The 24,115-nt window shown below is 43.6% G+C and overlaps 1 protein-coding gene across 9 annotated transcripts in view; it reads left to right on the forward strand.

Moving 5' to 3' along the window:
* Window positions 1–22,360, forward strand: part of Alg9 (ALG9 alpha-1,2-mannosyltransferase) — a 70,080-nt gene extending 47,720 nt beyond the window's left edge. For 5 of the 9 annotated variants that reach the window (XM_031346113.1, XM_031346116.1, XM_031346115.1 and 2 more), the window contains 2 exons: window positions 2,883–3,013; window positions 21,382–22,360. In XM_031346113.1, the coding sequence (XP_031201973.1) occupies window positions 2,883–3,013; window positions 21,382–21,505 (255 nt within the window). In that variant the 3' untranslated portion in view covers window positions 21,506–22,360. The remainder of the gene's footprint in view (window positions 1–2,882; window positions 3,014–21,381) is intronic. The other 4 variants (XR_004111955.1, XR_004111956.1, XM_031346110.1 and 1 more) reach the window with 2 other exon arrangements.
* The last annotated feature ends 1,755 nt before the right edge of the window (window positions 22,361–24,115 follow it).

Genomic DNA, 24,115 nt, shown 5'->3' on the forward strand with positions numbered 1-24,115 from the left:
TTTGTTTTTAACATATAAATAATCCTGGGAGAGAATAAGAACACTGCTCTGAGGTAGAAGTTGGAAAAGATCAGCTTGGTGCAAGCCAGTGAAAACCAGGTTGCTCATATGTGCACGTTAACAAGTCTTTCCTCACATATAACCCATCACTTAAATGTACAAAGTGTTAATACTCAGTTAATTGTTATAAGAGAACATGCCTGTGAAGCCATTTCCTAAGACAAGGACTAGAGTGTTCCCAGACCCAGGCTTTCCCCAGTGTTTCCTGTCTCTACATCATCGATGAGGCAGCATGAGGACTTCTATAGTAATAGTTTTCTTGCTTTTGTCTTTATTTAAAATTTTTTTCCATTTATTTATTTATAAGTGTGCATATGTGTTGCTTGTGTACATGTGTGAGGCACACATGTGCCATGGCATACATGTGGAGATCAGAGGACAACTTAGGGCGTCAGTCAGTTCTCCGCCTCTCCCGTTGACTCCTGGGGTCTATTCTTAAGCTCTCAGGCTTGGTGGTAAGCACCCTCATGCACTGAGCCCTCTTCCCAGTTCTACTTTGAACCTCTTTGAATTGTCCTAAGGATACAGGTATTTCTGTTAGATATATTTGAGGTTGAATTATATGAAATTATGGTTTCCTTGGAAACCATACAAAATGGTTGGATGATAAATACAGATGTTCAGTTTTGATAGATCTACCAAATAGTTTTCTTAAAATTTTATAGTACGTTATTATATGATGGCCGACATTTTCTATTGTGATTTTTTTTTATTGTGATTTAACGTTACATTTTCTGCCTACTAGTGAAATTGAGCACTTTTTCATTTGTTCATTGAAAGATTTTTGAAATACCTCTATTAATGCGCCAAGTATTACAGCTCTGAGGGGACAGGTTTCCTTCCTCAGTAGAGGTGTCGCAGCTCTGAGGGGAATACCTGTGTCCTTAGGACAATTAGAGAAGGTTCAGGCAGGGCTGCCAGGGAAAATGTCTTGGCAGTTAGAAGCCAAGGAATACCACAAAGTCACACTACACAGCAAACCTCACATAAGAGAGACACAGAAGGATGGCTGCCCCTGCTCTGGTGAGAAACAGCAGAGAACTGAGCAGGAGACAGGCTTTCATTGGGTTTCTTGCACAAACCAGTTTTCCAGGGTAGAAAATTTCAGGGTAGGAATTGGTAGAATTTGAAGCTGAGCCCAGGGTGTAATCCCGAGAGATAAGCCCCAGGAACTGTCAAAATAAGGTCCGCATCTCTCAAAATGGTGGCACCTGTCAAAACAGGTATTTCCCATGTCAGCCTGCAGCTGTCCCTGGTGGCCACACCACCTTTCCAGCCTCCTCGAGCAGATTAACAGTGATGGCACTTTACCAAAGCTGCCTGCATCCAGGAAGTTCTTCCCATCCCAACCCAGGGGCCCAATGCAGGGAAAAGAAGGTGGAAAAAGCCACGAGTCCCTAAACTTCCCACAAAACCTACCAGTCCCCGAGCATGGAACACCCTCAAGCCATGAAATCTACCAATCTTCACTTTGAAAATGTCTGCCCTGAAAAGCTCTGCTCCTAAGAAATCTTATTTAAGCCCTGCCCTTTGTTTAATTCCCTAATGTCCAATCCTGGAAGCAAAGGCAGCCACTCCTGCATTCATCTCTCCTCCTCCTAGATTTGTCTCTTCAACAAGTCTCTTTTATGAGATTTGCTTTCTGGTGTGACTCTTCATCAGAAGAAGCCAAGAAGCAATGAAGGGAAGAAGCAAAGAAAGAGAGGAGCGAGGCTGAGGCTCCTGAGCTTAGCTGGGGATGCCCTCCCCTGGGAGCTGCTTAGCTGGGGATGCCCTCCTCTGGGAGCTGCACCCTCTCTGCAGTGGAGGCTTCCTCTCAGAGCTGTGTGTTTTCGGCTCCCATGACTCAGGATGCCCTTCCATTGGGATACCTTCTTCTTTCAGAGCTGTTTGGTTGGTTTTTCCTGGGCTCTCAAGTGCCAGGACACTTTTCCATCCAAGAGGAATACTTAGACAGGGATTAGTAGGATTTTGTGCTCAGGGATTGGTGGCTCTTGGTAGGTTTTTAAACCCAGAAATGGGCTTGGACCTTTTATTCTGCAAAAGTAGCTCTCCCATTCCTTGTTGGGTGGTTTCTTTTATTTCAGTGATCGACAGGAGCACATCATATATACTATACGAACCTTGATTGCTTGATATTGTCTGTTTTCTAGTCTGTGTTTATTGTTTTACTTTCATAATGGTGATTTTGATGAACAGGCCTTTCCAGTTTTAAGACGGAATGGTTTATATTCACCTGCAGACCCTAGGGTATCCTAGGTTGTGAGCTATTGAATGGCTACTGATATTCTGTACTTTCCTGCCCTTCGGTCCTGCAGTAGTTCCTCAGTTGAATTGTGGAGTCAGTTCTGTCTGTGCTTCTGTCCATTCTATTGGCTTGCAGGAGAAGCTCATGGTCTTGCTGTATTGTTATAAGGTGCAGTGCAGCCTTAGCCTCCCTCAGGAGAGTCAGGGCTTCCTCACAGACTGGTACCTCTGTTACTCATGCCCTTCAGATCTCTAGGATAAGATAGACAGAGGGAAGCAAGCAGTGGTAAGCACAAGATAGTTTTTCTAGAGATAAGCTGTACACTTGAATTGGCTTCATAAGTGTCTGTGGGCGGAAGGGACTTAAAAACATAGAGTAGCTGCAGACCACCCACAGCTACCCATGTGCCTAACTGAGCGAGTGCATGCTGTCCCCAGGAGCCTCAGTGACAGCACATGTGGCTTGGAGGCTTGTCCCTTTGCCACCTTGTGGGAATTCTTAGGGTTGTTGTTGGGTCTCCTGTCTGCAGAAATCTTCACAGTGATTGATGGAGAACTGACCCTTTCCATTTCAGATTGACATCAGCAAATGCCATTACCTAGTGGATTTGGATACCATGAGAGAAACACCTCGGGAGCCAAACTACTCATCCAACAGAGAAGAATGGGTCAGCCTGGCCCACAGACCATTCCTGGATGCATCTAGGTATGTAGTTCAACTGTGAGAAATGTCCTAATCAGTGGTAAAAATGAATGCTGGAGCTGAGAATCCAGCCCCTGGCTGTCTTGAGTCACTCTTATTTCCTTCTGATTTGATTCCAAGGCATCTTACAGTTTTGTCCTTGTGTACTGAGAAATTTTAATGAAAGACTCGGAGTAGTACAGGTAGGTCTACTATGGAAACTCAAATAAGGATTTAATTAGTTTTATAACTGATTTTGACTGTCTTAACCAAGCATTTTGACATTGCTAACAAGATTAAAAGTATACCTTGAGGAGCTTGATGTCCATACTTTTCAGAATAAAGCTCAGCAAGTACTGGGTAGGACTTGTTTGATTTTATTTTGGTTGTTTGAAACAGGGTCTCACTTTGTAGCTCAGTGCTGGCATGGAATTCAGTAGATAGACCAAGCTAGTCTTGAACTTGTGGCTATCCTCTTGCTTTAGTTTCCCAAGTGCTAGACTGCAAGTGTGCTGCATCATGCTTGGAAGATCTAGTGAAGGTTTTAAAATAAAGAGCCAGGACATGGCTGGTCTTCAGAAGGACCTCAGAATTAGCGGTAAGAACAATGATGGGAAGTGTGGATTGAATTGGAGGTGTGAGGGTGTCTGTAGGTGTGAATGGGAAGTGTGAGGGTGTCTGTAGGTGTGAATGGGAGGTGTGAGGGTGTCTGTAGGTGTGAATGGGAGGTGTGAGGGTGCCTGTAGGTGTGAATGGGAGATATGAAGGTGTCTGTAGGTGTGAATGGGAGGTGTGAGGGTGTCTGTAGGTGTGAATGGGAGGTGTGAGGGTGTCTGTAGGTGTGAATGGGAGGTGTGAGGGTGTTTGTAAGTGTTCTGTCTGAAAGTGAATAGGGGACACAGCCAATAAACATAAAGGAGGAAGTGGATTATATGGTATATTAAGGTTCTGTAGAGGGAGGGATCCAACTGAATGCATGTGTAATTATGAAAGGGGATTGTTGAGAGCACACTCGATAACCAGAGCACTTAACAGCTGGTCAGCCAAGAAGAGAGAAGCTCAGAACATATATGAGACTAATGACATAACCCTTGTCCCAGGATGAACACCTGGAAGCCCCCTAGAGAGTTGCCAGTATGACTCTTCATTGAAAGCCTGAAGCTGTTGGGGTCTGATGTCTGCTGGTGATGGGAGTACCAGCTGGTTCCTGATTCTCCCTCCTTTGTCCTGTGCAGGCCTGCAGCCTATTGGATGATGATGCTCATATTCAGGGTAGCTCCTACCCCATTGATTTTTCTCTGGAAATACCCAATAGACTGTGAGTTACTAATCTAGATGGTTCTCCACCCAGTCAACTTGACAGTCAGGATTAGTCATTGCATATAGTCCATTAGAAGTCAGTAAGTGCCAAGGGAAAGTTGGAGAGTGGGACCTGACTAGAGCCAAGAGTTATAACTTTAGGTAGGTGGTCAAAGTAGGCCTTGTCTATCCCCCATCAAAGGACTTAAGAGCCTCTTAAGTTTTTACCATTGTTTCAGTTCATGCTACCATAAGAAATTACTGTAGACTGAGGGGTTGAGCCTGCAGACACTCACTCCTCATGGTCTTGGAGGGTAGAAGTTTAAGGCCAGTGTGCTAGCAGTCAGTTCTGGTGTGTACATGTAGGCTTCAGATAGTGACTTGTCTTATCTAACACGGGACAGAGGGTAAGCCAGTTCTCTGCTCTCTTCAGGGAACTAAGCCCATTCTGGAGAGCTCTGCACATGTGGCTGAGTGACTTTCAGAGCCTTCCCTCCCTTTACCATCACACCGGGGATCAAATTAAAGCACAGGAAAAAAGTTGTGAGATGAGTTTTATTATGTAGCCTTGGCTGGTCTCAAACTCGCAATTTTCCTGCCTCCATTTCCCAACTGCAGGGATTATAGATGTGAGTCACCACATCGGTTTTAACATGAATTGAGGGGATGCACACATGTAGTCTGTAATAGCAGTTGTGAGTAAAGCTATTACAGGCTGACTGTCTCTTATTTGAAATACTGGGGCCAGAAGTGTTTTAGATGTCATATTTTGGAATGTGTGCATTAAGATATTTTAGCTAAGGACAACTCAGGTCTATGCACAAAATTTGTTTAATGTTTCATTTATACTTTATACATATACCTTGTTGGTAATTTTTTTTGATGCTAAATTAATCAGTTTTATTTACTGTCACTTCATAAAAGAGAAAACAAGCAAACCACGTGCATAACAAACAGAGCCTGGAGAGCTTCCTGAAGAAACACATAGGAATAGAGACAGACAGGGCTCAGGAAGCCATCTGACACAGGGAGGCAGCACCCTTCGAGAGTGTTCCTGACTCAGGGGTGCTACAGGACCTGGGCCAGGCTCAGCTGCTCTGAGGGATGGTACCTAAGAAGCTTGGAGATCAAGTCCTGGGCTCCTCCAGGCACTCATGAAGGAAACTTAAAATCCACCTGGCAGATGCGTCTGTCTACATATTAAGATATCTTAGCTAAGGACAGAACCCAGGTCTATGCACAAAATTTGTTTAATGTTTCATTTATACTTTATACATACACCTTGTTGGTAATTTTTTTAAAAGATGTTTTATTTTTAGTCAGGTGTGTGTGTGTGCCACATGTGAGTGGGTGCTCCTCAGAGACATTGGGTCCTCTGGACCTGAAGTTACAGACAGCTGGGAGCCACCTGATGTAGGTGCTGGGACTCAAACCTGGGTTTTCTGAAAGAACAATGTTGTTCTTAACTGCTAAGCTATCTCTCTAGCTCCTATGGTAATTTTATTTAAAGATTTTGTGAAACAAAGTTTTAATGATGTGGCATTGAGAAAGTTTTAAGCTTTAGATTGTTCAGGATTTCCAATGATCCGATGAGGGTGGCTCAGTTTGCATAAATAGCCATATGCATATTTTGGGCAGGTGAGTTTTCATCTTCCCTATGTTAGTATTGAACAATATGATGGCTGAATTGTGTGGTGTGAGCTTGTTTAGCTTTGTAGGAACTGCCATTCTATATTCCTACCAGTCCAGAGGGAGGTGTGCCTGTTTTGTTTCCTTTTCTCTAGTGATATATAGGAGGAACATTTTGTTATTTGTCTGTCTGGACTTACAGATGTTACAGGTGTTTTAAACCTCTGGGCCCGGATCCCCACCACCACCCCACCACCCCACCACCCCTGCCCCACCTCCCCACCCCTGTTCTTCTTCTCTCCCTCTTCTCTCCCTTTTTCCAGTTCTGGGGCTTGAATCCAGGGCTGTATGGTTGCTAGGCAAGTGCTCTGCCATTGGCCATCTTTCCAGCACATATGACTTGGTTTTTTTTTTTTTTAATTTTATTAATTAAATTATCTATTTACTTTACATCCCAGTTGATCTCAGCTTCCCCTTCCTCCTCTCCTCCCAACCCCCCACTCCTACATCCCCTACCCTTACCCCACCTGCCTTCCCTTCTCAGAAAAGGGGAGGCCTCCCATGGTTATCAACCAGCCTTGGCATATCAAGTTGCAGTAAGACAAGGAACATCTTCTACTGAGGATAGGTGAGGCAGCCCTCATTAGGAGAAAGGGTCCCAAAGGCAGGCAAGGCAGTGTAGTCAGAGACAGCCCTGCTCCCACTTATAGGAGTCCCACACGAAGACCCAGCTGCACAGCTGTTACATATGTACATAGGTCCCCATTTAACTAAGTTTTTACTTGAGTTGTTTTTATCCTTATTGTGGAGTTAACAGAATTTTTGGTGTATTTTCAACTGCAATCCTTTGTCAGATACATCTTTTGCAGGTATGTCTGTTAGTCTTCTTTTCTTGATATCTTTTGCAAAAAGCAAACATTTTGACTTTAGTAAAGTTCATCTTATTTGTTTTTTTGTTTTGTTTTGTTTTTTTACTGATCATATCATGATCAGTGTTATATCTAAAATTGGCAGCCAACCTGAAAATCTAGTTACTTTCTATGCTGTCTAATAGAGTTTTATATTTTTCACTGTATATTTAGATCTATGATCCATGTTAATTTTTTCATGGGTATAGATTCATTTTTTTATATGAATAAAATATATTTTTATATGCCCACTTATTAGGGCACCCTTTGTTGAAAGCTTTTCACTTTTCTATTTTCTTGCTCTGCTCCCTTCTCAGAGATTTGTAGTTGTCTGTCTGCATAGACCATTTCCTGTCTGTGTTTTCGTAGACCATATCAGTGTTGACTGACAGCTTTATGTTCAGTCTTCAAGTTGGTCATTTTTCCAGATAACTTTGTCGTCATCTTCTTTGATATTGTGTTGGTTATTCTGTGTCTTCTGCCGACTTGTATAAGCTTTAGATTCAGTTTTTTTTGGTCTCTGTAAAATTTGCTGGGATTTTGATTGTGATTGTGTCACGATTAGGTTGGGAAGAACTGGTATTTCAGTAATAATGAGCCACTCTGTTCACAATCCAGGAATGCCTCTGTCAGTCATTCCTTGGTTTATTCATTGTAGTTTATTTCATTGTAGTTTTCTTTGTATAGATTTTGTACACATATTGTAGATTTATAAAAGTATATCTTTTGGGGAAGTGCTAATGTAAGTGGTACTGACTTTCTGAATTAAAATTCTGCTTGTTCATTGCTGATTTGTACAAAAGTGATTGACTTTAATATGTTAATTTTTGGAATCTGCTACTTTATTATAATTGTTAATTATTTCCAGGAAATTTAAAAAATATTTAATAACCCCCAACTATTCTTAAAAAAACAAATGGATGAGAAGACTCTTGTTACAACTAAAAGCAGGTGACGTAGGGGAAAGGAAGGGGTTGCTATAGCATTGCCAGTGAGTTAGATGAGAGAAGACACTCCCGAAAATAAAGGCTCAAGCCATCGTGTAAGACCCACCTGCTAGAGCTTTCTGCATGGTGTAGGGGTCTGTCTGCTGTCACAGCCACAGGCCACAGGGACCTCTCCAGCTAATGTTCTCCAGGGATGGTTTGAAGTTTTATGTACTCTCTAACATCGTCATCATTATTTTTGTTTTGTTTTTGAGACAAGATTTCTCTGTATAGTCCTCCTGGAACTTGTTATATAGACCAAGATGGCCTTGAACTTGAGGCACACCTTTAATCACTCAGGAGGCAGAGGCAGGTGGGTCTCTGAGTTGTGTGTAATCTTAAGTACCGAAGAGTTCATAGTCGGGTGCCTGTGATGAGCAAAGTGGAGCGCATTTCCTCTGACAGCATCAGTTTTCCTCAGGGAACTAGGAAATAGGATTTGCAGTTTGAATGTGATAGGGTAATACCTGCTTCTGCTTTTTCTCTTTAAACTGTGTGTGTTTGTGCGCGAGTGTGTGCGTACGTGTGTGCGTGTGTACGTGTGCACACCATGGCTTCCATTGGATCAGAGGACAACTTGCAGTAGTTGATTCTCCTCCTACCATGTGAATCCTGGGCATTGAACTTAGGTTTTCAGGCTTGGCAGCAAGCACCTGTACCTACTGAGCTATGTTCCCAGCCCAGTTGCAATTTTTTTCTTCAACTATAGCCACACTTGTAAGGCAAATCTAACCAGTTTTCTAAAAAAAAAAGCAACTTTATTGGAGTATGGTTTACATGCCAAATTATACAACCACAATTGTATGTTACCTTACCAGCTCCAACTCATAATTTACTATAATTTACTTATTTATAGGTTTGCATTTTTTGGCTATTTCTTATAAGTGGGATCATACAATGTGTATGGTTTTGTGTTTGGCTTCCAGAATAGTTTGTATGAGAAAAGTCTCCTGTAGGCTCATATTCGAACACTTAGTCCCCAGTTGATGGTGCTGTCCAACTCCCCATCGAGAGAGAGAGAGAGAGAGAGAGAGAGAGAGAGAGAGAGAGAGAGAGAGAGAGAGTGTCATCTTTGAGAGAGTGAGTCTCCTCCTGCTTCCTGCTGGCTCATCTCCTCCTGCTTCCCGTTGGCTTGTTTTCCTTCTGTGTGTGAATGGAAGTGTGATCAGCCAGCTTCTAGCTCTGCTGCAGTCATGACTCTACCTCTGCAACCATAAGTCAGAACAAACTCTTTTTTTTTTTTTTTCCATAAATTATTTTGGTCATGGTGTTTTGTCACACCCACAGAAAATAGCTAATGCAGCTTCTCTCGCCCAAAATGTTCTTAAGGTTCATTCAGGTTATAGCATGTACCATCCTGTCTTAGTTAGGGTTTCTATTGCTGCAACGAAACACTATGACTGAAAAGCAAATTGGGGAGAAAAAGGAGTTTATTTGGCTTACACGTCCACACACCACTGTTTATCATTGAAGAAAGTCAGGACAGAACTCAAACATGGAACGATCCTGGAGGCAGGGGCTGATGCAGAGGCCGTGAAAGAGTACTGCTTACTGGCTTGTTCCCATGGCTTGCTCAGCCTGCTTTCTTATGGAACCCTGGACCACTAGTCTAGTGACAGCACTGTCCACAGTTGGCTGGGCCCTTCCCCATTGATCACTAATTAAGAGAATACCTTACAGCCGGATCTCATGGAAGCACTCCCTCAACCCCTCTCCTTCCTCTCTGACAACTCTAATTTGTGTAAGGTTGACACAAACCCAGCCAGTTTACAGCCCTTGTCCCTTTTTATTGCTGGACATGTACTTTTTTGTTATCATTTCTTCCTTTGGCTGCAGACTTGGTTGTTTCCACTTTTTGCCATTATGAATAGTGACACTGAAAACACATGTATGGGGTGGATAGTCCGAAACCACAGCAGAGCAACAGAGACCAAAGGGTGACGCTTTACGGGAGGCATCTTAGTAGTGGCCGTGGCATTACTTTGATAACAAGGGAGATGGGAAGGAATTGAGGGGTGAGAGATTGTGGAAGGTGGCAGGTTGGGAATGGAGGAGCTCTCTAGGATAGAGAAGCAGTAGTGATGGTGTTGGAGTCTGTGCAGGGCATGCGCCCGGTGCGCAGCCTCTGCCTCATAGAGTACTGGGGCTGTGTCTTCCAGTGTTAGGGCTTCTGCAGGGCATGCGCCCAGTGCCCAGGTTCTGCCTCATAGAGTACCGGGGCTGTGTCTTCCAGTGTTAGGGCCTCTGCAGCGCATGCACCCGATGCCCAGGCTCTGCCTCGTAGAGTACTGGGGCTGTGTCTTCCAGTGTCAGGGCCTCTGCAGCGCATGTGCCTGGTGCTTCTGCCTCATTAGAGTATGGGGACTTCATCTTCTGTGCCTACATTTTTAAGATGAGAAAGCTGTGACAGTGAGACCTGGCTTAGGAAAGATAGAGGAACAGTAGATCCTAAGCAATCTTCCTGTGAGCTGAATGTCTTCAGGAGAGTGTTAATTCAATCTCTCTCTCCGTCTTCCTTTCTCCCTCTTCCTCTCTCCTTTTCTCCATCTCCCCTCACCCTCTCTCCCTCTTACCTTCTCTCTCCCTCTCTTTCTGTCTGCCTCCCTCTCTGCCTGCCTCCCTCTTTCCCTCTCCATTTTTTCTTTTGGTTTCATTGTTGTTTGCTTGTTTGTTTCCAAGTAGGGCTCTGCCTGACTGGCCTCAAACTAACAAATCCACCTGCGTCTATCTCCAAAGTGCTGGGATTAAAGGGAATGCACCATTATTCCTGGAGGGTTTTAATTTCTTATAACTTGTGTGCAGCCACAGATTTTTAAGATGATGTGGTGAAATAGAATTGAAGAGATCTGATTCTTTCAGAGACATGGTGTGTAGTAAAAAAACATGGAGTTTGAGGACCTGTGACATTAATCCTGGCTTCTTGCTATTAGTACTGCTCTGATGCCCAAACTTCCACCACATCCATAAAACAAAGGTGTCATATATATTTTTGTAGGGACTAAATGAGAGGAGTGTATGAAAGTACTTTTAAATTGAAAGCATTCTAGGAAGTTAGACCTTTAAATAAATTGACAAGCTCTTCAGGGACTACGATTGGGACTATGTTGTCCTTACATTTCTTATGTAGATTTGCACAGTTTTACTTGATTCATTTTGCTGACATTCCTTGCTGGCAAAGTCTAAATAGGACCTCGGCTGTCTGAAAGGGACAATCAGAATAATTTGAGTACCAACATACTAAAATACATACTTTTGAGAGAATGTTACTGGAGAACTTTTGCGGGAGAGAAGCAACTTAAAGATTATTAGCATGCCTTTGTGATTGGGGCAGATTTTAATATGCTGGACCCCAGTGGCTATTCTGGGGTGTGGAAGGTAGGCCTTGGCTGCTGAGCTCTGGAGGCAGGTTCACCCACTGGGAGCATGGCAGCCTGTGTCCTCTTTTCTGAACTGGCTTCTCTGCTTTCCAGAGGCCTACAGACCCCAGACCTTCTAGCTGGAGCATCCAGGCAGAAGATTTCAGTGACCAACTTGTAGCTCTGCTTACGTGGGGCTGGTTCCAGCCCCAGCTTCTAGACCTTGACCCTCTCACAACAGACTCTGGCTGTGCTTATAAGGACTGTCATCTCATGGGAGATGGGATAGATCTACCTGACAGTAACACTTAAAAGTTTTTCCTACATGTGTGCACTTGTGTGCCTGGTGCCCTCTAAGGCCAGCAGAGGGTGTCACGTCCCCTGGAACTGGAGTTACAGATGGATGTGAGCCTCTACATCGTTCTGGAAAAGAAGCCAGTGCTTTTAACTGCTGTGTCTTCTATCTGGCCCCGACAGAAAGTGTTCAGGTTTGCTGTCCTGAAGCCAGCTCACGTTATATCCTTTATTAAACAAGATGGCTTTTTTTTTCCTAATTCTTTGAACCAGGACATAATTGCTACTTGTATAAAGTAGCTTGATATGTGGGTGGATGTAATAACTCCTCCAAGAGTCCCCAGAGAGGAGTGAAGGAGAGTGCTGGAATAAATCAGCGGCTCAGTGGTGAGTGTGGAGCCCCAGAGCCTGGTGGGAACACCTCTCCAGGCTGTTGACGTTGGCGTTCTGAAGTGAGGGGGTCTGTGTGCAGCTTTGGAAATTATCTAAAGGCCCCTGCACTTAAAAATTATTAGCATGTCTTTGTGATTGGGGCAGGTTTTATTTATGCTGGACCCCAGTGGCTACAACACGCTCTATCTGTAGTTGCTTCTCGTACGTACTTTCATTTTGTTTGCATGGCTTTCATCTGTGCCTCTTCCATTTTAGAGCATTCTGGAGTCTCATCCAGCTGAATTCTAGACTTGTATGATTAGAGGCTTCAAATAGTCTGGGGGAACTTAGGCAGGGTTTCAAACTCCTGCAGATTTAATTACAGATGAGGAACAGAGGCAGGTTAAACCAGCAGCTGGCAGGTAGAGTAGGGTCCCTTTTGAGTCAAAGGACCTCAATTGCAGCCTCAATTGTAGGTGGGGTGTGCATGATATTTGCTGCTTTGTTTTTTCAGCGCCCAGCACAGAAACCTGAACTTTAGCTGGCTAATCTAGAGAATTTCTATAGATGGTGTGTTGCTTTTTGATTACCTTCCAAGAAGTAAACCCAGCAACTGTGAGGCCTGAAGACCATCACACCTGTATGCCTTATCCATTTGTGTCCTGTGTGATAGGGGCGTCTGGTTGATGGGAGCCAGCATAGGCAGACTATTTATTTCTGTAAAATAACTGGTTTACCAGAGTTAAGTGTTGTGAAGGGTAGGTTAGTTGGAAGCTTACTGCAGGGTGACAATCACCCATTCTTAAAGCTGTAGAGGAAGACTATAGCTGGCTCATTAGGCCAGCTCTTACTCAGGGTCTCTCTTGCATTGGGCATCAGATGATGGCTGAGGCATCCCCACTCTCTCCCCCACACCTCTGGCTACTGAGACTAGCTCTTGGCTAGATCTCAGAGGAGGCCATCACCCAGAATTCCTGCCTGTGGCTTTTCCTTTCGTCATGGGGGCTGCACTCCATTGCTTTTATGACATGGCCTTGGAAGACAGACTTACCACTTCTCCCTCATCCTGCTGCTGGTGGGAAACAAGCCACAGCTATGCTCAATGGATAAGAGTAGGATTGTTCTGCCTATGACAGAACCACCAAAAACGTATGGACATGTTATAAGCTCTCCACAGCTTCTCTAATGCCAGTCTCCTTCTGAATTAATTTTCAATTCAAAGATTTCTTACAAGAGGGAAGGATGCAGCTCTGAAGGCCATTCCCCCTTCCTACCCAGGTGGAAAGGAGAGCACAGTCTTGGCAAGATTTGATGGTCAATAGCTGGCACACCAGATGGCATCTGGTCTTTTGGGAAGAATCAGTTGAATCAGTTCTTCCACACAACCAGAAAGTGGTGGGCTCTAGACCTTTCCCTGCATGCCCGGCACCATGGTGCCTTACCTCCCTCGTTGGTGCCTTACGAGGACGCTCTAGTCCTTTCCCTGCATGCCCGGCACCATGGTGCCTTACCTCTCTCGTTGGTGCCGAGGATGCTGAGAAATAGGAAGGGCAGAATTCATGTCCTCTTAGACTTTATCAGCTCACTGCTCTCACAGTCTTTCATTCTCTGTCAGCTTCCGCCTGCTGCCTCCCCTTCATCCCTTGCCCCCTCCCCATTTTCCCCCAGGTACCTTTCCAAGACCTCCATCTAACGTAGTTACCCTTGGCCAGATTTGGCTTCAAAACTCATTGCGTATTGCATAATGTCTTAGTTCCTTAATCATTGAAATCATTTAGGAAAAGTAAAATGAACAAACCTTTTAATCCCTTGTGGAGCCCAGTGAGCTCTGCTTTCTATTGTTATGGGGTTAGTTCTCTAGAAAGACCATCTCCACATCTCCTTACTGAGTGAGTGCTGTAGACTGGGGATTCAGTGCTTCAGGCTGCCCTGGCTTTAAGCTAATGGACTAAGCAACTGACATCAGTTTTTGTTCCAGCTTCTTTATGATTCTCTGCACATTGGAGGGCCTTAAGTATATGACTTGGTGGGTTTTACATTCTTTTGTTTGTTTGTTTTTTCGAGACAGGGTTTCTCTGTGTAGCCCTGGCTGTCCTGGAACTCAATCTGTAGACCAGGCTGGCCTTGAACTCAGAAATCTGCCTGCCTCTGCCTCCCAAGTGCTGGGATTAAAGGTGTGCCCCACCACTGCCTGGCTTGGGTTTTACATTCTTTTTATTTTTATTACTCATTTTTTTTATTTATGTGTGAATCTATGAATGCATGTATGTATGTGCACCATGATTTGCAGGTGGTTGTGAGCCTCCTGGTATAGATGCTGGGGACTGAACATAAGCTCCCCAGAAGAGCAGCAAGTCCTCTTAGCTGCTGGGCCATCTCTCTAGCCCTAGATTTATTTTCTTAGAGCTGGATTTATGTAATGGTGAAAAGGAGAAGGGAGCAAGATAAGGGTCTTGTCAGAAGCCTGTACCTTAGTGAAATAAAAATTGTTGAGGCAAAGTATATTCATTGTTTACTTCAAACCTTTAAAGCTTGCCAGAGTCTTTTTCTTGAGATGGTTTCCAGTGCTCTTCTGCCACACAGATAAAGCACAGAAAAGGGTCTGAGGAGCAGGGCTGAGACTGAGAGCCACTGTTGTATGCTGTCTGTATCTCTCAGTCACTACCAGATGGGAAAAGACTTCAGAGCGCTTTCCCCCAACCCTTGGCAGGACTGAAGGTCAGAAGGGTCTAGTTGCCTAATAAGTCTTTCCCAACTCTGCTGCCCTGAATGTTGGCTAAAAGTGACTGGTGCAGAGGCTAGGATGTTGTGCCACATGATGTACAGGTCAGGGGCATGATTCACTACGGCCCATGTCACAGTGCTGCAAGTCCAGTCTGTGCTTCCACAGACTTCTGACCATGCCACCTTACAGCTCTTTGGAGGTCACTCTGAGTGGTCAGCACTGTGGCCTGGGTGCTGGATAAACTGCTGAAGGTTAAGTGGAATACCAGTCACGTGGGTCAGGGTGACTGGGCCAACTCTGTGAACCAGAGCCTGAAAGGTCATTTGGCCTCTTTGAATACCATTTCTTTTGTTAACATGGACACTGTCTGAATCAGTTGGGCCACCATCCCATGGGCCATTGTAGCTCCCTTCTTCCTTCCTCCCACACTGTGTAGGTTCCTCCTTTGCTCTGCTCTGCCTCATGGATTTAGGACTAATATGTTTGAGAAGAAAACAGAACCTATTTTTTCTTTTGAAGCTTCATTTCCTCGTGGAAGATGAATATTAGATGCTAGGGAAGTAGACTTGATCATCCAGTTTGAGAGCCTGGCATTTTCTTCCATTTGCAGAATCATGAGTGTTTTCTGTGGGAGAGTTCTAAAAGCTAGGGATGCAGCATTGTGGCCTGTCCCTGGGGTGGGTCCTCTAGCAAGTACAGCATGTAAACCATGCTCCTGTGTCCACACTTGCGAAATAGGAGTGTGAATTACCTCTGCGGGGCTTACTGACTATAAAGCAGTGTCCTTACACCAAACCACCCTTATGTTTGCCTAATACCAGCCTTTTGAATATTAGAGTTGCCCAATAAAGGATAGTAGTTGAGTATGACCGAATTGTGAAGAAAACCCCAGGTTGTCTTTAGATCTGATGGTGCTTTGAAGGACTAGTTCTACATGGACAGGTATAGAAAATATCTCACTGAAAAGTGCATTACATGGAAGAAAAAGCAAAGAGCAGCTCCAGGAAGTACTCAGTGGGGCTGAAGCAGCAAGGCTAAATGTGGTTTTAATGTTTGAGTGAGAGATGAGTGGTTGGATGGATGACAGGGGGCAGACAGATGGACAGACAGACAGGTAGAAATGGGAGGGAAACCCAAGTGTCACAAGGCTGTCTGTCTCCGCTGACAAATTGACTCAGTATTTCCACTTGCACCGGCTGGTGGTGTCGGGGGACTAGCTGCCAGTCTTCCGCTCATGTCAGCAAGTGCAGATTTAAGTCTCCACAGCAGAATGCTCTCAGACCCTGATAAATGGCACAATAATTGAATCAGAACACATTCTGAGCTGTCAGCTAGTTGTACTGCTTGGACAGTTGTTTTGTGCATATCTGTTCCGTTCTCGCATTGCTCAAGGGACTGTTACGGGGGTACGGTGTTTGGGTTGCTATGATAGTGACACCTATCTTAAATCTTGTTCCTTACAGATTCAGTCATCGTCAACCTATTATACTTTGTTGAGCAACTCTAATGTTCAACGCTTGTGCCCTTTCGGGTCACACTGTGGCATTTCATTACGGGCCTTGTGGCATGAACTTTGATAGTATTGGTTTTGTCTTAGTTTATGATAATTCTGATTTATGTGCACACATTATGTGTGAAGACTCTTATCTTCCAGTGCTTAGCTGCTCTTTTGTTTTATAAATTTGATTTTCTGTTCTTTAGAAACAATGTAGGATAACCAGTCTTCCTCAGCAGTTAAAGCTGCTGCAGATACTAATGGTTAAGAAACTAATGTAGTCAGGGCCTCCCTTCTTTCCATGTCAGAGCAGATGAAAGGAGGAAGAAATGTAGAACAGCAGCTAGTTTCAGACAAGGGCAACTCCAGCCAACTTGTTCTAAACACCGAGTCAGACAGCCCACAGACTCATCCCTTCTCAGTTGAGAGATGGGCACACATACCATGATGGCGGCTTCCTTCCACCTTACCTCTGGAAGCCATTAGCTAGTTAGTGGCTCTGTGTGGTAGCTGAGAATACCTGTGTTCTCAGGATGCTCAATGCTGTGCTCTGACAAGACCCTGTACTTTCTCCTTTTATACAGTTTTGTGCTCAGGTTTACCTATAAAAGACTCCTCGCTGAATGCTGTGTTTAGAATTTAGTGCTAATTTTCCAGTGGCTCCACACTGGGTGAACACTGCAGAGTTGGGGTGTCTCCTGATTCACTTCATGTCTGTCCTTGACAAGATGCTTAACCCAAACCACAACCTGTTGGATTTGAGATTTCTCATTAGAATAGGACTTGTCTGTTATCTGCCCTTCATACCTGCATTTATGTTGTCACCTGATGGTGCTCACTGTGGTTGAGCTCAGCTGAATTCTTTAGTGTGATATCCTTTATCTATCTGCCTATCCTTCACTGACCCATCCTTCCAACATTTATGCTGTTCATCATACAGTAGTACCGGGCATAGATAAAACATACTCAGTCCCTGAAATCTAAATGTAGGAATAAAGGGGCATTCAGCAAGTTAACAAATAAGTGTGTACACATTGTGAAAGACATACTGAAAAGACCCGACTGTACCCTGAGCTGGAGGAACTGGAAGAAGAGTCACCAGTGCTCAGATGAGCACACACCTCCAGTGAGGTGTCTGAGATGAATCTAATTCTCAGCATTTAACTTCCCTTCTGAACCTGTGTGTTGGTGCTTTAGAAGTATATATGCTAAGTTATGGCTGTGTGCCATTTGTCTTCAGATAAGAATATGAATTCAATGAGACCATTAGCCCATTGAGAAATCATGATGAAGCTGTGTGGCAAGCATGCAGATCTTCAAATATAGTTGTCATATTGAAGAATTTGAGGTTTTCTGGATGGGGCATGGTGGTGTACATCTTTAATTCCAGTCAGAGGCAGATGGATCTCTGTGAGTTCCAGACCAGTCAAGGCTGCACAGTGAGACACTATCTTCAAAATGAATGAATGAATAAAGTATTTTTTTTTCTAAATTTGGGACAAATTGTCTATTCATTTTAAATGTTATAAGTAACATTTTGCCAACTTTATATGTTTGAAACTTTCTGGTACAATAAGCAGAAAACAAAATAAGTTATTTGTGAAGCATGAAAATAAACAGACAAGTCATCATAGAGTAATAAAGCCCCCATGATGCATGCTGTTCTGTCTGATTCTACTGCAGTCACCTGTGCACGTGGCCCCCATGGTGCATGCTGCTCATTCTGACCAATTCTACTACAGTCATCTGTGCATGTGGTTGTGGCCTTACCTTTCACTGACATGTGTGTTTCCTCTTTCTGCACCAGTGTTAGGTATAGTCAGACTTCATAGTTTTTGCAAACATGGTTGTTGAGTTGCTGTCCAGGCTTGTATTCTCTCAGATCACATTGGCCATTTGCATTTCCGTTTGCTATTCATTTCCTTTGTGGTTCTTTCCCACTGAGTTACTCTGCCTGAACTGTAGGAAGCTCACATACTCTAGACGGCAATCCTCTACTATACGGATTGTAGATACCTTGTCCCAGTCTCCTTTCTCTTTCTTATTGTACTAGCTTGCTTTTTATACCCAGCAGTAACACATAGTAGGCCTTCCATTTCACTTCTGTGTGCAGCCCTGAAATATGTGTGGCTCTGTGGTATTACCTGTCATCATACCAGGAAAATGATCATCAGTATTCATTGTCTTGGTCCAGTAGACCCTGTCTCTTTTTATGTTTTTTTTTTAGTTATTTTATAAGTTATTTACAAAAATAGGAATTGAAGGTAATGAAAGATTCATTTGAAGATATAATAAATGGGGGCTGGAGAGATGGCTGAGAGCACTGGCTATTCTTACAGAGGACCTGCACTCAGTTCTCTGTACCCACATCGTGGCTCATAACTGTCCCTGCCCCCCAATGCCTTATTCTGGCATATTTGGGCAATAGGCATGCACATGATACACATACATACATGTAGACAAACACTGTACACATAAAAATAAACCTTGAAAAAAGAAAATATAATCCATGAAACTTTTTCCATGTTCTTTTGGCTATGGATACACACACATATACACTCTGGGTGTTTTTTATTTCTTGAGACAAGGTGTAGCTAGCCATGTAACTCCCAGAACTGGCTTTGTAGGCTGAACTGGGCTTGAACTCAGAGGGCTTGTTCTGCCTCTGTTTCCCAAGTGCTGCAATTAAAGATGTGTGCCACCATGCCTGGCCATATATTCTGAATTTTTATTCCATATTCTCCTTGTTGGGAACACACGCATATACATGCATTTCTCCTGAGATGGATGTCCCAAATTACAGCCAGCTGCTTACTTGCTGTTGTGCATGAACCTGATACTCCATCTTGAAAGATGGTAGGTTTCAGACTTGTCACTAATAAAATCCAGCTCATCATTGCTCCTGGCTCTCCTCATCCTTGCTTCATCAAAAAGAGCACTTGGCTATTTTTTGTGAAACCTTTGGTGATTCACAAACCTCCATTGTTTCCTACTTCAAACATTTTTTTTTTTTGGTAGAGTTTAAAAGTTAATCAGACTGGTCAGCAGTTTTTAAATGTCTCTGTCATCTGTGCTCCTCTATTGTATCCTTTCCTTCAACTCGCCCACTTGCGAACTGTACCAATTTAAATCTTACAATATTTTGGAAAGTGAAAGACAGGTAGGGCATAGGATGTGTCTTTATTATACTGGGAATCAGTCAGGGTCTTAGAGCAAACATTGCATAATGATGGCCTCCCTGGGGAAGGCTAACTGGGTAGAAGATATGCTACTTTCTTTTTGTGCTAGGAGCTGATTGTTTACTAATCTATTATTTTTTTAATCACATTTACTATGTATTTTGTGTGTTATAGGGGTGGGGGAGGAATGCGTATGGGAAGTCAGAAGACAACTTGTGAGTTCAGAAGGGAATTTTGATGAGTCCGTCCCCTTTTCCTACCATGTGGGTTCTGTGGATCAGCCTCAGGTCACCAGGTTTGGCAGCAGATGCTGACCCACCTTCTCAGTTCTTGAGTTTGAAGCCATTCATCTAGCCTTATAGCTACCTGCAGACCACAGTGTGAACTTTGCTTGCACATCAGTGTCCCAGTGTCAGTGGACAGCTGCTGTCTGCTTCTCATCTGTGTGTGTGTGCTTTCTTCTTATGACATTAGAGGTGGAAAGTATTGAAATAAGGATTCTCAACTGTATTCATTGGAGGATATAAGCGTGTGTCTCCAGTGGTTTATTCTGTGCTGAAGCTGCTGCAGAGCTGGTTCTGCAGACCCCGATGTTGACCCAGGGCTTGAGTCCAACTCAGTGTGTATGACTTAAAGAATGGGAGTCGGGCTGGAGAGATGGCTCAGTGGTTAAGAGCACTGACTGCTCTTCCAAAGGTCCTGAGTTCAAATCCCAGCAACCACATGGTGGCTCACAACCATCTGTACAGCTACAGTGTTCACATATACATTAAATAAATCAAATTAGCTTATTAAAAAAAAAAATGGGAGTCATCTCTGGAATGGCCACTGACCTACGGGAATTGGTGCTGGCTTTAGACTTTCTGTTTGGAACATCACTTTATCTGTGCAATGTGAGCAAAAAGAGGAAATTAACTTTTGTCTGAGCCAGGTGCATCCTCATCCTGTTTACTCTGCTCCCAGGAGCTCTGCTTTATCTCCAGAGTCTGCTCTAAGCCTCTTTTCTCTACCCAAGCCCTTGAGCTGTTGGCTGTTGAAGTGAAGTGTGTCTCTGTCGAACACAGGGCACTGCCAGCGTCTCAGTTGGGAAGTATCTGTAAGAGGTGTGTTTGCCAAGTGCGATACCATTGTGCGCAGGCATTTCAGGAGTCTGCCAAGCCCAGAGGTAGGCTGCCAGTGCAAATGCCACATCGACCTGACATTTACAAGTTTAGAATCTGGAAAGGGACTGGCTGTGGACACCCTTCAGCTATCTCTCTTCCAGTAACTGGGCCAACTTGGATTTTCAGACTGAAAAATTCATTCAGGAAGTAATACTTGATGCATTTGAAACTGCTATTACAACCTCTTCAGGAAAGGATAAATCTGTAGTCTTCAGGTTAAGCCATAATGGTAAAGCTTGCAAACTCTAGAATCAAACCTGGATGAGACTCTTAAATGAGGCTCTTACCAGTCACTTCATGAACTTGAACAAACTGCTTAATCTGCATGACCCTGAGTAGGCTTAAACTCTGCACTCTGTGAAGCTGGGTGTCATTGCCACCTTTCTTACAGCTGTATCATGTGGAGCAAACAAATTTAAAACCAAAGCACTCCCCAGTTCTCATACTTGAGTCATGAGTAGAATTTTCGAGAACATACTGTGCTCTTATGCTTGTGTATAGACTAGCTGCTTGATTCAGGCACTGCTAGAACGTTGTACAGGTCCCCAGGTCACAGTTTTCCTCATCTCTCTAGGGTAACTTAGAGCTGGAGCCAGAATTGGTTGAGCATTTATATAATTGTTCTATAATTCTATATTTTGTTCTATATTTCTAGATTCAGAAATTATTTGGATGTTAAAAGTGGCTTTTAGTCATCATTGCCTTTCAATTGAATGTGACACATTTGAATGCAAAATGCAGACCCATAGCTCTTGCTAGGCTCTTCAGACTTATTAGGGAGACAGATTATTTTTGTTTGTTTGTTTTTTGTTTTGGCTTGAGTAATAAGGTATATAGTCTATTATTATGATCTGGTACCTAAATAGTAGTTTTTTCTGTATTCATATAAAACATTATCCTTGATGTAGTACTTGGTTTCTTTTAATTATTTTCAGAGCCATCAGTAAAATGATGAAATCCCTTCCCCCTTTTCTTCTCTCTTTCAGGTCTTCCAAGTTGCTTCGGGCATTCTATGTTCCCTTCCTGTCAGATCAATACACGGTATATGTGAACTACACCATCCTGAAGCCTCGGAAAGCAAAGCAGAGCCGGAAGAAAAGTGGAGGTTAGCACACCCCTGTGGCTCCAGAGGACAGCCTGTGTTCACTAGAGGTTCCACTGAGCTGACTTCCTCCAAGGCATCCTGGAACGCTGTAATAAAGGTCGTCCGCCAAGAATGCCAGAATCCGGTGCTCTGAGCTCGTCATGGTCTATGTCAAAGTCTAATCAAAGTCACTCACTTCCTGCTCCTGTGTCTGTTCTGCATGTGAGCTTTCTGCAGATAGGCAGAGTCCTAACTCCTGGAGAGGCACACTGCTCCACCTCTCCTTGTTCTCGGTATAGTTATTCACTAGAGCAGAGAAGAGCACAACATGCTTGCAGAAACTGCTCAGAGTCCTTAACTTGGTGTGTACTAGCCTTCCCCACTCCTGGTTTGGCATCTGAGAACTACCAAGCCTTCCTTAGGCTACATGGTTTCTCTATCAAAGCCGTTTGGCATCTCCTAGCAGGCCTTGTTCAAATCCTAGTGCTGAAAAGAAGCTCAGCCTAGTTGCCAACTGGATATGTCCTTTTACCGCCAGCAAGACTCAGCTTCTAAAGCGTTCCCAGGACTAACACCTGTCCCAAAGCTCAGGAAAAGGTGACCACTGAAGAACTGTGACCTGATCATATTATTTATGATGCCTCTAATTTTCCTTTTATTTTCTTTAAAACTGGTCTTAATTATATGGCTTTTTGGGAAGTGTTTTACAATTTTTTGTAATGTTTCAGCATGCTTTATTGAATTCTAGACTCTGTACAAAGATTATAACTAGGGCATCTTTGGAGAAAAAGGTGTATCAATAGATTTGGGTGGTGACACATTTTAAAGTAGTCTGAGGCCATTTTGAGGAAATTAAAAATTCCTTTTTGTAAAACAATAGCCCCAATGAACTGAAAATGATTTGCCTCAGATCTGCTGCAAGGCATCCTCTAGTTGCGTAGGCACTGACAAGAAGTCCTCAACAGGTAAGCCTGCCCGTGACTTCACCTTCTCTTACAATATGGCCCAGCCTATGACCTGTTTTCTTCATGTCTCATTTGATCTTCACTGTGAGGAAACAGATGAAGGTGGAGGGGTAGAGTCTACCAGTCCCGTGTATGGGCAGTAGGAAACATCTCGGCTGTCTGACTTCTCACACTTGTGTGAGTGTCTGTGCCTCTCTATTCATCTACAAAGAGAGCACTGCTTGAAAGGAGGATGAGGTTGACCAGAGACCTGAGATTGGTTGTCAGTTTCTGTGGCTCTTGGAGTTCTGTGGAGCTTGTGAGTTAGCCCTTCTTACAGTGCTATGCTATGTTGCTGGGCCTGAGCTAGCAAAGTCCTTGCTTTGGAAGTCACAGGGTCTGCTGTGCACAATGTTTTTGTCCCTGTGCATCATATTAAGGTGCCTTATTCCCTTAAGGGTGATGGATTCTAGCAGGACAGAGAGGAAGATCTGATTTCCACAGTTTCCCTTTTTTCCTTTGTTTCTTTTTAAAGAAAATAACTTTCTAGTGTGAAGCAGTCCCAGTAAAGAAGGCAGAAAAACATGCTGTTGAATAAACCCTCTTGGGGTTCTCCTGTAAAATAATATCTGATATTATATAATATGCAGATGAATGAAGCAGAGGTGAGCTGCCCAGAAGGACAGAATGACAACTGGGTAGGAAAGACAGATTGTAGCCCTACTGTGAATGATCCCTGGAATTTCATTCTCAGTGTTTGATACTGTGAGCGTGACCTGACTGAAGAATTGAGAACATGTTTGAGAAGCCAAGACACTGTAGGATGAGTTGGCGATGGAGCTCAATGGAGAGTGGCTCTTTTCGAGTCAGGGCATATGGCTGAGTGGTGCCATATGTTCATGTTATGTGCCTGAAACATACATGTAAAGATCCCTGTAAAGGTGCCTGACTGCAGGTACCTGACCAAGGCCTCTACATATACACACATGCATGCTCACATACATGAACATATGCCAACATAGTAAGACTTCAAATATAATGTAACACAAAAATGCCAGATGGATGCAGAGATTTCTTGGAAACGTCAGTTCCTATCCCTTTGAAAACCTCACTCTGGTTTTCTCCATTCTGTTTTCTGGTAAGAGCATGCATGGTACATCTCAAATGTGATGCTGAGTACCTCGTAGCAGCCTACAGAGTTAGCTTCCCATGGGAACAAGAAGGGTATCTGAGCCACAGCTCCTGTCTTCTGCAAAGACTGTTGCACAGGTGCCATTACTCTGGTACCTAGACTAAGCACTTATCAGTAGATTGTTGCTGTATCTATAGCTCTGCACATGATTCAAAAAGGCCTTTGATGGCAGTACAAGGTAGTGGGCATAACTGTATATTTGGCAAATGATCTCTCACCCTAAATCAGCCTTTTGTGAACCTCAACCCCTTGACTCTGAGTACTAGTACTGACCCAATCTAGATGATAGGAGTTTATTTTCACTCTTAACCATTTTCTTTTTCTTTTTTTTCTTTTTTCTTTTTGAGACAGGGTTTCTCTGTGTAGCCCTGGCTGTCCTGGAACTTACTCTGTGGACCAGGCTGGCCTCGAAGTCAAAAATATGCCTGCCTCCCAAGTGCTGGGATTAAAGGTGTACGCCACCACTGCCCAGCACTCTTAACCATTTTCATTATTTGACT

This window comes from Mastomys coucha, unplaced genomic scaffold (assembly GCF_008632895.1).
Source record: "Mastomys coucha isolate ucsf_1 unplaced genomic scaffold, UCSF_Mcou_1 pScaffold23, whole genome shotgun sequence".
Lineage (NCBI taxonomy): Eukaryota > Metazoa > Chordata > Mammalia > Rodentia > Muridae > Mastomys > Mastomys coucha.